Source organism: Tasmannia lanceolata, unplaced genomic scaffold, assembly GCF_043159265.1.
Source record: "Tasmannia lanceolata isolate RefF3 unplaced genomic scaffold, GAP_Taslan_0.1 ptg000012l, whole genome shotgun sequence".
In the NCBI taxonomy this organism is placed as follows: domain Eukaryota; kingdom Viridiplantae; phylum Streptophyta; class Magnoliopsida; order Canellales; family Winteraceae; genus Tasmannia; species Tasmannia lanceolata.
In genome coordinates this window covers 20,766,643-20,780,763 of record NW_027518689.1, presented here as the reverse complement: position 1 = coordinate 20,780,763, position 14,121 = coordinate 20,766,643, and the positions used below count along the sequence as shown (strand labels likewise).

The 14,121-nt window shown below is 38.6% G+C and overlaps 1 protein-coding gene and 1 non-coding gene across 2 annotated transcripts; one reads left to right on the top strand and one right to left on the bottom strand.

Moving 5' to 3' along the window:
* The first annotated feature begins 8,684 nt into the window (after positions 1-8,684).
* Positions 8,685-8,787, top strand: LOC143889009 (U6 spliceosomal RNA). The gene has a single exon (XR_013254636.1). It is a non-coding gene; the product is annotated as a U6 spliceosomal RNA (small nuclear RNA).
* A 935-nt stretch (positions 8,788-9,722) lies between these two features.
* On the bottom strand, positions 9,723-10,311 carry LOC143887694 (uncharacterized). Its single transcript, XM_077391838.1, has one exon. It carries the CDS (start codon positions 10,255-10,257, stop codon positions 9,907-9,909), a length of 351 nt encoding a protein of 116 aa, XP_077247953.1. The 5' UTR covers positions 10,258-10,311; the 3' UTR covers positions 9,723-9,906.
* Between the last annotated feature and the right edge of the window lie 3,810 nt (positions 10,312-14,121).

Genomic DNA, 14,121 nt, shown 5'->3' with positions numbered 1-14,121 from the left:
CAATTGGGCCGGTGCTTTCTCTGGATGCATCGGGCAAGCTATGTGGAAAGCTCTTCCCTTGGCGGTTATTTGGCATATATGGTGCGAGCGTAATAGACGCATTTTTAAGAGCAAGTCAAGGTCGTGGCATCACACTGTCCTAGACATCCACATATCCCTCATTTCTTAGACCCACTGCAGAAACGGGATCCTGTATTCTATAGGGACTGCTCTCCGCAACTGGAACACAGTCGTCTCGGAAAAACGGCATGCTTGTATCCCAACCCCGCGATGGATCCCTCCTCCGGATGGTTGGCATAAGTTAAACTCCGATGGAAGCTCACTTGGGAACCCCGGAAGAGCCGGGATTGGGGGGCTTATTAGAGACTCGGACTGTCGGACCATCATGTCTTTCTCGGGCGCCATTGATGTATGCGATGCTAACGAAGCCAAGGAAAAAGCACTTCTTTTTGGCCTCCGATGGTATGATGCTAACAATCTTGGTCCCTTAATGAAGGGACTCAGCCAATGCGATAGCCTGGGCTTTAAATCGATCTCCTGGCCCGTGGAAACTCTATCACACGCTGGAAGCTATTCGTGACCTCGTTCGGGTCATCAAGCTTCATATCGAGCATAGGCGAAGATCAGCGAACTCACGTGCTGATACCCTTGCTAAGGAAGGGGTAGACATCATTCCGACGAGCATTCTCTTACCGGAAGGCAGGATTTCTCCGTAATTGGGCCACCGTGCCCTATATTTTCTCTGGTACTCACTGTGGAACATCTTGTCCCCTGTTCTATCATGGAATAAAATTATCATTACCTTTCCAAAAAAAAACTGTTAGCTAAGACAATGAAAAGGCACAACCCACCTTTCCTTTCCACACATGCTCTAAACCAAAAAAAAAACCTCGAGTATCCACATACCTCTTCCTTTGGATCTCGTCAGAATATCCCATGTTGACATCAAGATGATGAAGCATCCAACAAAGACTAACAACAATTGAAAAGATCATATAAAGAATTTTCATCTTGGCAATTGGGCCATATGTCTGGAGATACTTTGTAGCTTTGTTTACACTCTCAAAATTCAAAATTTAAAAGATGGATCACATGTCAAATTGCAAATGGGATGAGCAGTTACTATTTCAAATTTGAAATAAGAGCACATGTTGGTTGATAAAAGAATGAGTGGTTACTGTTTAGAATTTAAAACAAGAGCACATGTTGACTGCAAAATAAGTAGTTACGAAAAGTTCTGTTCAAAATTTCTAAGAGAAAATGCAAGTGGTCGTGATAGGTTTTGTTCAAATTCAAAATGGAAGTTATTGCTAGAAATAACTGTCTTAGAACAGTTTGTAGGAGGAGTTCGTATAGAGAGATGGATGCATCAAGAAGAAGGCTCTCTCAACATCAACAGTCAACTTTTATCTTTTTTATTCTATTCATCTAGGAGTAGATTGTAATGTAGATCTCTTCTTCCCTCTATTTGCTTACTATAATTCTTTGAGTAGATTCAACACATCGATAGACTTTGACTCCAAGAAGGTTTTCTCTAGTCTTGTTCTTGGGTGAGACAAAAGGACTTTCGAATGAAGCGGAGCAAAAGTAATGGCTTTTAATGTCGATACACGCAGAATTTAAATGCCACGTCGATACATTCACAATGTAAAATGACTTGTGCTAAATGTCGAAACGTGCAAAACGCAAATGATGACGCTGATGCAGAAGAATACCAACAACTAGAGATCGATCGGTATCCGATAAACCTCTTAATAAAACAACACAAAAAGCGTCAGTGGAGAAGATAAAGATTTAAAGAGATATGCTCACCGGAGACAATGAATCCATTATGTTGTGTCTTCAATTCTTGGAGAGAAACTACAACTACTAAAAAGTAAAATTTCAGTACGAAAAAGTAAAATAGATGCAAAGATAAATTAAGACATGCTTGATGTTTGGTTCTTAGACCTCTTCCTTTGATGCTGCCTCTTCTTTTTATAGCTTTTCTCTGTAACCGTTCTCAACTGTCTATGGCAGTTTTCTCCAGCAGCAACTTCCCCTTTGAAATTTGAATAGAATTTGTCACCGCTATTTGTAACTTCCACTTTTGAACTTTGAATTTCAATGGTAACAATTACTTATAACTTCCGCTTTGATTTTGAATCTCAAAGGCCACCACATTTGGAAATAACCATCATTCATCTGTTGGTCGATAACGGCTTGGTAAATTCAAAAAATAGGTATATACAGCACCTACACCATCTGATTGATAACTTGTCTGATTATATGATCCAGTGTTCAAGATAACATATATCTGGGTAAGAGTCATCTATTTTTTATGTCGCGAAACTGTCCATGATAAGATCTACCAAGAAAAATACTGCCATCTTCAAAACATGAGAACAAGTGTGATTCCTCCCAACACCGCCATGGGATGGTTACTCATTCAAATACAGTAAAATAAAGACCTGTATGTTGATAGATATTATAACGGCCTCGGAGAGGAAAAACAGAGCGCCATAGGGCCGGGAATGCGACAACATGATCTGAAGAAATCCCATCTTGTGAGAGCAACAATTGAAAACATCGCCGACTTCAACTTCCCTATAGACTTCTTGAATTTGACTGACACAGGTTCTTCATGAGTTTTAAATGATAAGTTGTAATTACGAAGGAAAATTTGCCTTTTCTTTGCACGATCCAATCTATAGGCACTGTAAGAGGATGAAGCTTTACCTCTGCTGAATGACTGATAATTGTATCTCTTCTTTCCATTGTACCTTCTGCTATTCGCGTACCATTTATCTCTTTTGTCTAACACTTGATAGTAATCAAACTGCCGACTAAAAGATGAAGTATCACTTGTTACCAGAGATTTCATGGCGAAATTACAGGACCCACATAAAATATTTTGGGTTTGTAGAGGAGGGCTTTAGTAACTTTAAATTGGAAGATTTTCTGTGCCCGTCCAAAGTAGGAGCTTTTAGAGGACAATCTTTGTTTTGACAGACTGGTTTTCTGGTGGCGTGCGATATTCTTCATATAGACAAGACAAAGGTGGGAAATGGAAAAAGATACTCCTATCTAAGGGACTAATTTTCAAACAATATATACTACATTCTGGTTGGTTGTATCTGATTCCATTTTCTGTCTTCTTCTAGGTGACACCATTATTTTTTAGAATTCTATAGCTTTCACATGGAAAATGGTAAATGTACACTCTCATCTCTAAAGAAGATTAATTAATTCAACTACAACAAGAACAAACTTCTAGGTGAGATTTTTTTTTTCTGTTCTATATTTTATTCTTATCAGCTTATGGTCAGATTAGACATTCGGTGTAGTGTAACCTACCCCATTGGAAATATGCATTTGGGTTTTGGATAAGAAGGCTTATCCCACTAACTTTTAGGGAAGGAAGATTCCACCAATATTTCCGGTAAAGCCATCATTTACATTTTTACCTCTGAGTATTTGGAGTCATTTTGGTGATTGTCCCATGGGGCTTGCCAAAAATGTTTGATCAGCCAAAAACTTAATTTGAATAGTATCGTGTGCGGGTGTGCCAAAAAAAATATTGGTTTCCAAAATTCAATGTGATGGGGCAATCAATTCGTCCCCGGGATTAGATTTCAGGGCGATTGAGAAGAATAGGGGAACCCACTTCTTCCTTAGACTCCTAATGCCTTTTACATAAACAAAGGACTTTAGGTCACCAAAATCCAAGCCTAACTGTAGTGAAATGCAGCAATCTAGACGACAACGGAATGAAGATGGCAACGATGAAGCAAAGAGACATTTGGGTAAACACCACATAAAAGCATGAACAAGCGCCAATGCATGGATATAGAATAGAAACTATATAGAAGAAAATGCTCACGTACGACTAGGTAAAAACTAAGATAACTAAGACTAGGATAAAAACTAGGATAAAGTAAATTAAGACACGTTTTGAATTGGTTCTAAGAACACTTCTTGGGACACAGTCTTCTCCTTTAGATTTCCATGGAAACCGTCCACAATGCTCCCGACTTTTGGGAGGAAACCTGTCATAACTGTCTTCAGCTACACCCATTTGAATTTCAAATTCTAAGGGGTTGAAAATAACTACCATTATCCATGTTTTTAGGGAAATGCCCATTGGCGGATAATTGTCCTAATTCCAACGAATTAATAACTAATGAATGATTCGTCTCACAAGACCAATCTCATCTTAATTTCAATAGTGGGTGCAAACAATACCTGTTAATTAAATTGCTCCATACATCATCTAGGTTGTAGAATTATGATTGGAATCATTGGATCATACAAAGCACATTATCATATTCACCACAAGCCATCCTACGAATTGCTTCTATTCATGTCTGAGTATCAATATTCGATCAGTGTTATTGCATGTTAGAATGAATGAAGAGTTGTATTTTGGATTTTGGATTTGAAATAGAACAATTATTAGCACCTTGAAATGGAAGCAGACCCGATCCCAGGAAATCCCAAAGTTTAAGGAACAAGGATTCCTAGGGAAACACATTTGAAGAGAATCCATGTAAACCCACATCCTACTAGAGTTGAGATACTACTCAATAGAGATGCCATTCAAATACTCCACCATGGGTTCAAGAAATGGCGGCAACTCTGAGACTAACACATCAATGAAAATTCCAATCAGTTGTCTCAGGTGGTCTCTCAACAGATTTTGGTCATCCTGAGGCCATTTAAATCTTATAATTAAATTTTTTCTAGGCAAGTGGACATATTGTTAGTTCTTCTTAGTGATAGAATAGCGCGTACAGTGCCAGTTCAACTCCCAGAATGGCAGAATACTAGACCAATCAAGGAGTTCCCTACATCAGAACGACTAGTCCTAATTCTAGTGCCCCACAAGATAGTAACATAAGGGTCAGGCCGGTCAGCCGATTCTAAGTTTTGGCTAGGACGACATCTTTGCCTGGTGGCCAACATGCATGTTGGCTCCTCTGCAGCAAGGAGAGATAAATCAGAACCTAGCACCTGGGTATAATTTTCCAACAACGAAAAAGGTACAAAGAAATGGTGTGCCTAATATACTTGTCAAACAGGTAAATCCGTGTATGGGGAATTCACAAAAACCATTTGCCAATGGGAAAAATTAGCACCAGAAAGAACCAAATGGTAACTCACTGGTTGGAAGTGCAGATGGATTTCCTGTTAACAACAACGAGATTCCACAAGTTAATACCAATGGTGTGCCATTTAATGGAGCTGCGGGAAGTCACGTAGCCTGCCTGATCCTAGTTTCTAGACTAACCAACAACCTCTCTAGTGTAATTTTGTTTTGCAATATGTTGCATTGAATAGCTACTTGGGTAGAAACAATGAGGAAAGACATGATAGCTAGGAACATAAGAGAACATGACCTTGGATAGGATAGAATGGAAGAAAATGATCCATGTAGAAGAACCCAACTAGAGCCAGAATTAGAGCCAATTCCTTTCACCTTCTTCATAAAACTTTTCTAAAGGATTTATTTAGCCAAATACTGGAAGGGCATGTTATTCCATCACCCAAATAACTAAAGAACAAGAAGTACTGTATATAGTACTGTGCTTGTAGCCATAATACTAAAAACTGCATTTTTCTTTGAAATGCTCTGTAGAGACTATTACCAATGGGCTCAATGGAAGGCTATTACCGATGGAAGGTAAACTTTCAAAAATTAAAAAAAAACAGACAAGGTAATGATGCTGGTAGATGAAGATATCTTTCCATCCTCGTTGGAGAAAAGCCCGTGTGGAAGGGCCCCATTTCTGCACTGCGAGCTCTAATTTTTTCCTTCTTTAAGCACTGTTTGTATTGCAAGAAAAATATTTCTGACGTTTTTTCGTTTCTTTTCACAAGTTAATGGGAAATGATATGATAAAGGTTAATTTACAGTGATATCTACATAAATTGAAGGTCCCTCTCTAAAAATTGAATAGGGTTTGTTCAAGTTACTTTTTTCATAAATTGACGGCCCCTCTAGAAATTGGGTAAGGTAGGTTCATGTTGTTTTTTTGTGTATAAAAAGTAGAACTAAAAATATTTTTCCTTTTGCCAAACTTTTCCACAGAATTCGTGCAATCCAAACAGGGCCATAGCGAAAGCAGTTCTTCGGAAGGTGCACCGAGGAACGACTTCATGACAATGGCAGCATTCAAGGCGCTTCAACGGGGCAATCAATGTTTGATGCAGGAGTTGCAAGTAGCAATGACTCGATTAACAAATCGATGAAGTGGACTAGCGACAAGGAGGTCAATGAGATGAAGGTGAGACTAGCGACAAGGAGGTCAATGAGATGATCCTCCATCATGAACGGCAAGGAGGTCAGACTATGTTGCATGGATTCTTTGCCCCCCTATGCCAAAATAGCGACAAGTGGACTCTTAACTACGTAATGATTTCACAGAGACCGAATCGAAGCAAGTGGCACAGTTTGCGAGTGGCTTGCACATGGCCTGGATCCAAGTAGATTATCAATGCTACCTATGTGGATTCTTAACGATGCCATCAAACTAGCCACTAGAGCAGAGACATAGATGGATCGGCTACCCATAAAGAACTCAACAAGCAGGACAACACATGTCACATCAGTACGAGAACCAACACAGGCGTCACGGAGAGATCCATTGACAAGGCAATCCTAACCACCTCCAACTACAACCCAAGATCCAGGCAGTGGGCAAGCCAAAGCGACCACCATGAGGGATGGGAACAAGAACCCATATGCTCTGTCCCAACCAATGAAGCGCTACCGTTGTAGCCAGCCTAGCCATAGATCCAATCAGTTCCCTCAACGTTGGATGACTAATTTGGCTACTAGTTCAGAAGAGGTAGACAACGAAAATCCTAAACTACAGGGAGTAGAAGATGTCTTCAAGGAGGACGGTGAAGAAGAGGAAGAATGGACCTACGAAGATCAAGGGAAGACAACTGCAATCAATCATGCTTTAGTGAATATCATCTGATGTTTGTCTGAAGATAGGCCCAACCAGGGGGATTTCTCTCTTGCTCAAGCTGAGTTTGCTTTCAAGAATACAACAAATTGATCTGCGGGCAAATCTTCTTTCGAGATCGTGTATAGGCGTGTACCACAGCATACATTGGATCTTATACCATTACCAAAGCTTCGAGAATAGAGTTTTTCCACTGACAAAGTGGTTGAGAGGATCATGACATTACATGTCGACCTTAAAACAAATTGCAAGAAGCTAATGACGGATACAAGAAAGACGTTGATCAGCACCGGCATTTGAAAGCATCAATTGACAAGCTTAAATTCAGTTAGTTATCAAGGGGTTTACACAAAGAAAATGCATCTACTACCAAGAAACTTACTCATCAGTTGCCAAGTTTGCCTCAATAAAGATTATATTAGCTAAACTTAGACAGGTTAACAATATTGTCTCATAATGTGGACAATACACTTATAGCGAAAAATGACCTAGAAAGAACTATGTCGGAACTTAGCCTAAAATTTGAGACGAAAGATCTGGGAGAAAAATCTTATGTTCTCGAGATTCAAATCACTATGGACAGGGAGAACAAAATGTTGGGTTTAACAAAGGAATGTATTTAAATTTAGTACTTAAACATTTTGAAATTCAGAATTGTAATCCTGCACATATTCCCCTAATGGGTAGAGGATGTTCCCCTAATGGGTAGAGTTGTAGATAGGAAATTGTCGATGAGTCAATGTCTAGGAGAAGGACATAAAAGACTTAATGTTTCGTATACTTAAGAGATTGGCAGCTTGATGTATGCAATTTTATGTATTAGGCCGTATTTGGCCTATCCAATAGGCCCAGTAAGCAGATATCATAGTAATCATGGTCCTGCTCATTAGGAAGCGGTGAAAAAAAATATTGAAATACATTAAAGGAACTAAGCACCTCAAATTGTGTTTTCAAGTGGATAAGCATGAGCTTTTAGATTAATTTGCGCGGATTTCACCAGTATCAAAGATATCAGTAAATCCACTTTTGGACATGTGTTCATATTTAGAGATACGGCTATTTTTTGATCTAGTAAGAAATAGGGTTGTCTAGCAAGATACACATTGGAAACTAAGTGTTTGGCCTATAGTATGAAATTGACAAATACTCATGCAATGATTTTTGATCGATTTGGACCTTAGTTTGGTTGATGGACCAATAGAAATGTACTGTGAGTATTAGGCGGCAATGGCCGATATAAAGTGGAATGAATAGCTTCAAGGGAAAACATATACGCATCGAATATCATTATATTAGAGACAGAGTGAAAAAATAAGAATTTATGTAAATTATATATTTAACTATGATATGATTGCCGATCCTTTGGCAAAAGGAATTCGTGCAAAAATTTTAATCAAGCACATGGGCTTAATGGACTTAAAAGTGTCTAAGTTAAGGAAAATTGTTTGGGAGAAATATCCTAAACGGAATAATTACTAATCCTTGGTTAAAAGGAAGTTTGTGAGAAATTTCATTAAGCATATGGGCTTGATGTGACTTAAAAGTGTTAAGTCAAGGAAAATTATTTAGGAGAAATATGCTAGACGGAATAGTTGTCAACCATTGATTAAAAGGAGTTCGCGCAAAAAATTCATTAAGCATATGGGCTTCATCAGACTTAGAAGTGCCCAAGTCAAGGAAAAATCGTATAGGAGAAATATTCTATACTGAATAATTATCGATCCTTGATTAGTCTCTTCAGATACATCCGATAAAATTGAAACGATACAGAGAAGATTAGCATGGCCCCTGCGCAAGGGTGACACGCACAAATCAAGAAATTATCGATCCTTGATTAAAAGGAGTTCGTGCAAAAATTTCATTTTATGGACTTAGTGAGACTTAGAAATGCCCAAGTCAAGGAAATTTATTTGGGAAAAATATCCTAGGCGAAATAATTGTCGATCTTAGGTAACAAGGAATTCGTGCGAAGATGTCATTAAGCATATGGGCTTGATAGGACTTGAAAATATTTGAATGAAAATTTGTTTCAGAGAAAAATCCCCAACAAAATTCACTTGTACAATGTAGCCAAGTGGGAGGTATTGGGACGATGGCCACAAGGACTCATCTGAGAATCAAAGGGAGCACAACTAACCCATTGTATGGGTTAGTTGCGGAAGGGACACACAGCAAAGATGTAGTTGTAGAAATAAGGAATGCTATCATATCTTAGATGGATTCCATTTCGGCTGACATGTGACATGTCCACATGTTTTCTGTAGACATCTTTCCCACTCACATGAACAAAGAACCGGCAATTTCTCTTGTGAAAATAGGAAATCGTCTCTCTCTCTCTCTCTCTCTCTCTCTCTCTCTCTCTCTCTCTCTCTCTCTCTCTCTCTCTCTCTCTCTCTGTGTGACAAGAAATCGCATCAGAGGTCTGGAAATTCTAGAAGAGTTAGGCCCTGTTTGGATTCCAGAAACTTTCTAGAAAATTTTGGAAAGGAAAATATTTCTAGAATTTCCTAGTTTTTTTTACACATGAAAAAGAGATTACTTAAACCAGTCCTATTTAATTTTGACTTGGAAAGACCTTCAATCTATGATAATATCCCTCCAAATTAACCATAGTCTTATAATTTCCCTCCAAATCATGGAAAGAATAAAATTCTTACGAAAAATATTTCCCTCAGAATGGTTTTTATTGTAATCCAAAGAGGGGTTTTAGGTTGGCATATTTCTTTTGCTGTTAGGTTTATAAACAGTTGCTATTTATCAAATGGATCGTTAGAAAATCGGGGCTTTCATGTCATTCAACAAAAGGCAATGACTTGCCAATAATTTCCAACCCCCTCCTCCCAAACAACAGAACAGAGAAATGAATTCCACCCCAATATTCCTTCCACAAGTAGAAACCCTAAAATTTTCAATTAAAAAAGAAGAAACCCTAGATCGGACGGTGGAACTAACCTCAGATGGAAATGGAGGGCTGATCATCACCATTGCTGTCGGCTTCGAAGAGGCGATGGAGTCTAGATGCAAAGAGTCCAGTGGAATCGAGGGATGCTTCTTGGAGGAGGCTATCCTTGATGTTTTTCATCCTCTGAGAGAGGGTTCGGTGCTCTTCTTTTAGAGATGATGTGTCTTCTTCAAGGCCGTTGATTCGGTACTTCTGCCCTAGAGATCTCATGCTCAGCAGGAATATCCCCGTCATGAAGAAAAACTGCAAGTAGCTGTCTTTTCTCTTTATGGCGTTCACCACAAACCCTAGCTTCTTGTTAGGGTTTTGAACATGCTCTGATGGGGACGATGATGAAGCCATAAATTTGGATCTTGTTTCTGGGTTTCCAGGGAAAGGGGGAATCTGGGAAATGGAGTGTCCTCTTTTATTTATAGGGGGCAGGTTTTGTGGGGCAACTCACATGACAGCCGTTCATCTGAAAGTTGGAGGAATCGGACAATCCTGACCATTAGATGGAAGGGCTTATATGTAGACCGTCTAGTAAGTCCCTAATTTGGAAAATATTTCTCAATTAATCAAGAAAAATAGCTTAATATCTAAGAAATTATCTTTTTAAAAGGTAATTTCTAAAATCCACTTTGTTTAATTTGCTATTTTACTAAAGTTGTATTTGTTAATATGAGGATAGAGTTCCTAAGGTGTCACCTTAAATAGCTTATATGAGGTGGCGCTCACAAAACATAAGGGGCCCACATTTTTGGAGTGATCCAAACCACTCATATAAAAGGCCCTTAGATGGATATGGTGCCTACAAAAAATTAGGTCCATAGGATCATCCTAACCCTTCCATTTATGGAGGTTAAAAATGGGCAGATTTACGGAGGTTTATACCCATCCATTTCAACCTCCACAAATGGAAGGGTTAGGATGATCCTATGAAGTTAATTTTTTGGGCACACCCTATCTATGTGAGGGCCTATCAAATGAATGCTTTGGATCATCCAAACAAAGTGGGCCCCTTATGTTTTTAAGCGCCACCTCATATAAGCTATATGAGGTGACACCTTAGGAACTCTATTCTCATATTAACAAATACAACTTTAGTAAAATATCTATCCTTTCATATTTTGGATTTGCTATGTGCTGCTTTCCAAATCTGGCCTAGTGTTCCAGTGGGCCCTTCTTCAAGGCGTTCCGACGCTCTGAAGGGGTGCAAGATGATCTTGAAGGGGACCTACACTCACAAACAAAGGGTTAAGGCCACCCGGAGTTTGGGAACTCTAGGGGAACCCTTTGACACTTAAGTCAACTCTAAAGGTAACAAATGGAACCAAGGTTCAAACAACGGCTTATTTGTACTTTGGCCTCTCATCCTCCCTATACTAAGTGTGCGTTTTCCTTTTTATAGGCGAAGTTCCTTTGAAGTATGGGTAGGGGTGCAACTCGGGTCGGGTTGAGGCCAACCCAACCCCACCCGAGGAACCCATCTTTACAAGCCAACCTGAGTTCCAACCCGGCGGGGTTCAACCCGACCCGACCAGATTTTCATATTGAATCTATTTAGACCATCTAAATATGTCGACCCCACTTGTACTTCTGCTGCGAGTATTTTTCCTAAGAAACTATGCGCAGATGTTAGACAACTCATCTAATTAAGACGCTAGTGGATCCAATATAGAAAGTCAGAAATGAAGGGTCAATGAAATAGTGATGCACTAGTTTCTAGTTGAAACAATAATGGATCCAAAGTAAAAGACTAAAAGTCTAAAACAGTAAATAGCTAAATTTTGAAAAAAAAAACATAGTAGAAAATGGTCAGGTTACAATTCGCGTCAGGTTGCCCGATACCCCAACCCGACCCAACACAATTTTCACTCGGGTTATAAATTCCCAACCCGCAACCCAACCCAACTTGAAAAAATTCAACCCAACACGCCCAAAAATTGGGTTGAACCCATCAAGTTCGGGTTGAACTCAACCCAAGTTGCACCTTAAGTATGGGGATGCCTGTAGACACCTCATTTTGACTGTACCCTAAAACCTTCCAATTTTGAGCAAAATCCTACCAAATCAGTCAATTAGGGTCCTAAATTCCATCCTAGGCTACGTTAGGGTCCTACCAAGGTCCCTGCAAAATTTTGTCGAAATCCAAGCGTGTTTACCTAGTGATCGACCCGAGATAATGTCGTGATGCAAATTCAGAAATGGGGGTGAATTATCCTGGAGAAGGCCAAACCGAATTTGGAATAAGACACGATGGTTGGTGCATTTATCATTTTTTCACGCGCTCATCAATTAACCGCGTACCCATCAAATAGTAGTGCCGATAACCGCACTCTATTTTTACTATAAATATTGTTTAAGCTCATTTTCTAAAAAAAAAAAAAATTCAGAGAAAGAGAATGAGAAAGCTTGAGAGAGATTCTCTCAAACCCGATCCAAGCTTCATCTTCTCCGACGTACACACCGGAGCTCCAGCCGGTCAATTCGCATCACCGACCAACCTTCCTTCATCTCTAATACCTTCACAAACCCTCACCTTGTATCTTTTATTCATTTTTCTCATCCTGAACTAGTTTTTCCCTTTCTTCTCTGGTAGATCTAGCTGGATTCCGGCCATTTTGCCGGTGGCAAGCTTCTCTTCTTTCTTTTGCTCTCATTTTCTTTAAATTCCCTAGCCCCTAGATCTGTTATGGCTGAGCCGAGAAACCTTAACCTCACCTTTTCATCTTCTCAGGCAAGACTCTGGTCGGATTCCACTCATCTTGTCGTCGGCAAATAACTTCCAGGCTTCATCTATCATCCTGTTGTCTTATTAGGTTTATTTCTTTATTTTTTATGCTAGAAACCATAACTTTGCCTTAGAAATCATTGATCTGTAATTTTCCTTCTGAGAAATGTTAGATCAAAGCCTCCAAAGCCTAGATCTACCCGTTTTTTAGATAAAGCCTCAAATTGGAACCTTGAAGTTCCCGATCCGATATTTCTAGACATTTTTTGTGTTTTTGTTATTTTAAGATTCCTGCTGGAGTTCTTAGATTTGTGGAAGAAGAAAAATTCTTAAGAATAGCAAGTAGTAGCAAGAGCAAAATAGTAGATGGAGGGGAAGAAGGGTTTCAGCCATTAATTTCAGTATATCTCTGGTTCGTCTGGTGCTTTGAAGATCTGAAGCCTAGAAAAGAAGGACGCAGCCTTGCTGACATTAACTGTTGTCCTTTGGTTATTTTCTACTCATTGATTTTCGTGAATCAACTTATCCAGGTATTGTTCTTATTTAGAAGATAATATACTGGCTCTTGCACTGTGTAAGTTAATTGATATGTCTTCATGAGACATCAGGAGAATTGATCTAGTGGAATTGAATGTGGTCCTTGGCCTAGTGGAATTGAATGTGGTCCTTGGCCTGATTTATGGTCCCTTGTTTTTCATGAAGTTTCGCAAATAAAGTTGTGAATATTTCCATGGAATTTTATAAATAATTGTTTTGAACTTGTGTGTTCTCATGAGAATTTTGTAAGAAACTCTACAAATCAGTTATGCTAAATTTAGGTAATTATTTTCTCTTGCTTATTAGCTTTATTTTTCCAGAGATTGTCTAAAGTATCATAAATAAATAAAATTATTGCTTCTTGTTTGGGACATTTTTGTTTATACAAATCTTGATTTTTCATGATAATCTTCAAAGGTAGTACACTATTTAGGATTTTCCAACAATTCTGTCCGTGTTCTTCTCCATTGAATTTCTTTAGATGTCTTGTTTGTAAAATGCTCATAAGTGTTAGCTTCGAATTCTTTGGGGAATTTCCTTTAATTTATTTTGAACTCTTTATTTTTTAGAGAGCAATATGGCTAAAAAAAAATAATATGATTAAAAAGATATTTAGTAGTATCATTTTTTTTACTCAACTTATATAGATTTTGAGCATTCTCAACTCCTAGAATGTACTCAGTTCCAGATTTTGATTTTATATGACTTGTGATAGCTATGACTAAAATATTCATGTAATTTATCATTAGGTAGTGTGTGTTTGGCTTTTATCCGGATGAATGTTGTCTAGTTCATACATATGTGATTTATTTTCAGGCTTAATGTATCAGGCAATCATATATCATGCACTTTTGTAGTCAAATTTAATTGTGTACACTTGTATGGTTGTGGGATCCTCTTTGTCATGGCATATGTTAACCTAGGCTGTAATAACCGGTAAAAAAAATATATATATA

Bases quoted from the DNA above. Each gene is read 5' to 3' on its own strand.
- LOC143887694 (XM_077391838.1), bottom strand. From the start codon at position 10,257: ATGGCTTCATCATCGTCCCCATCAGAGCATGTTCAAAACCCTAACAAG.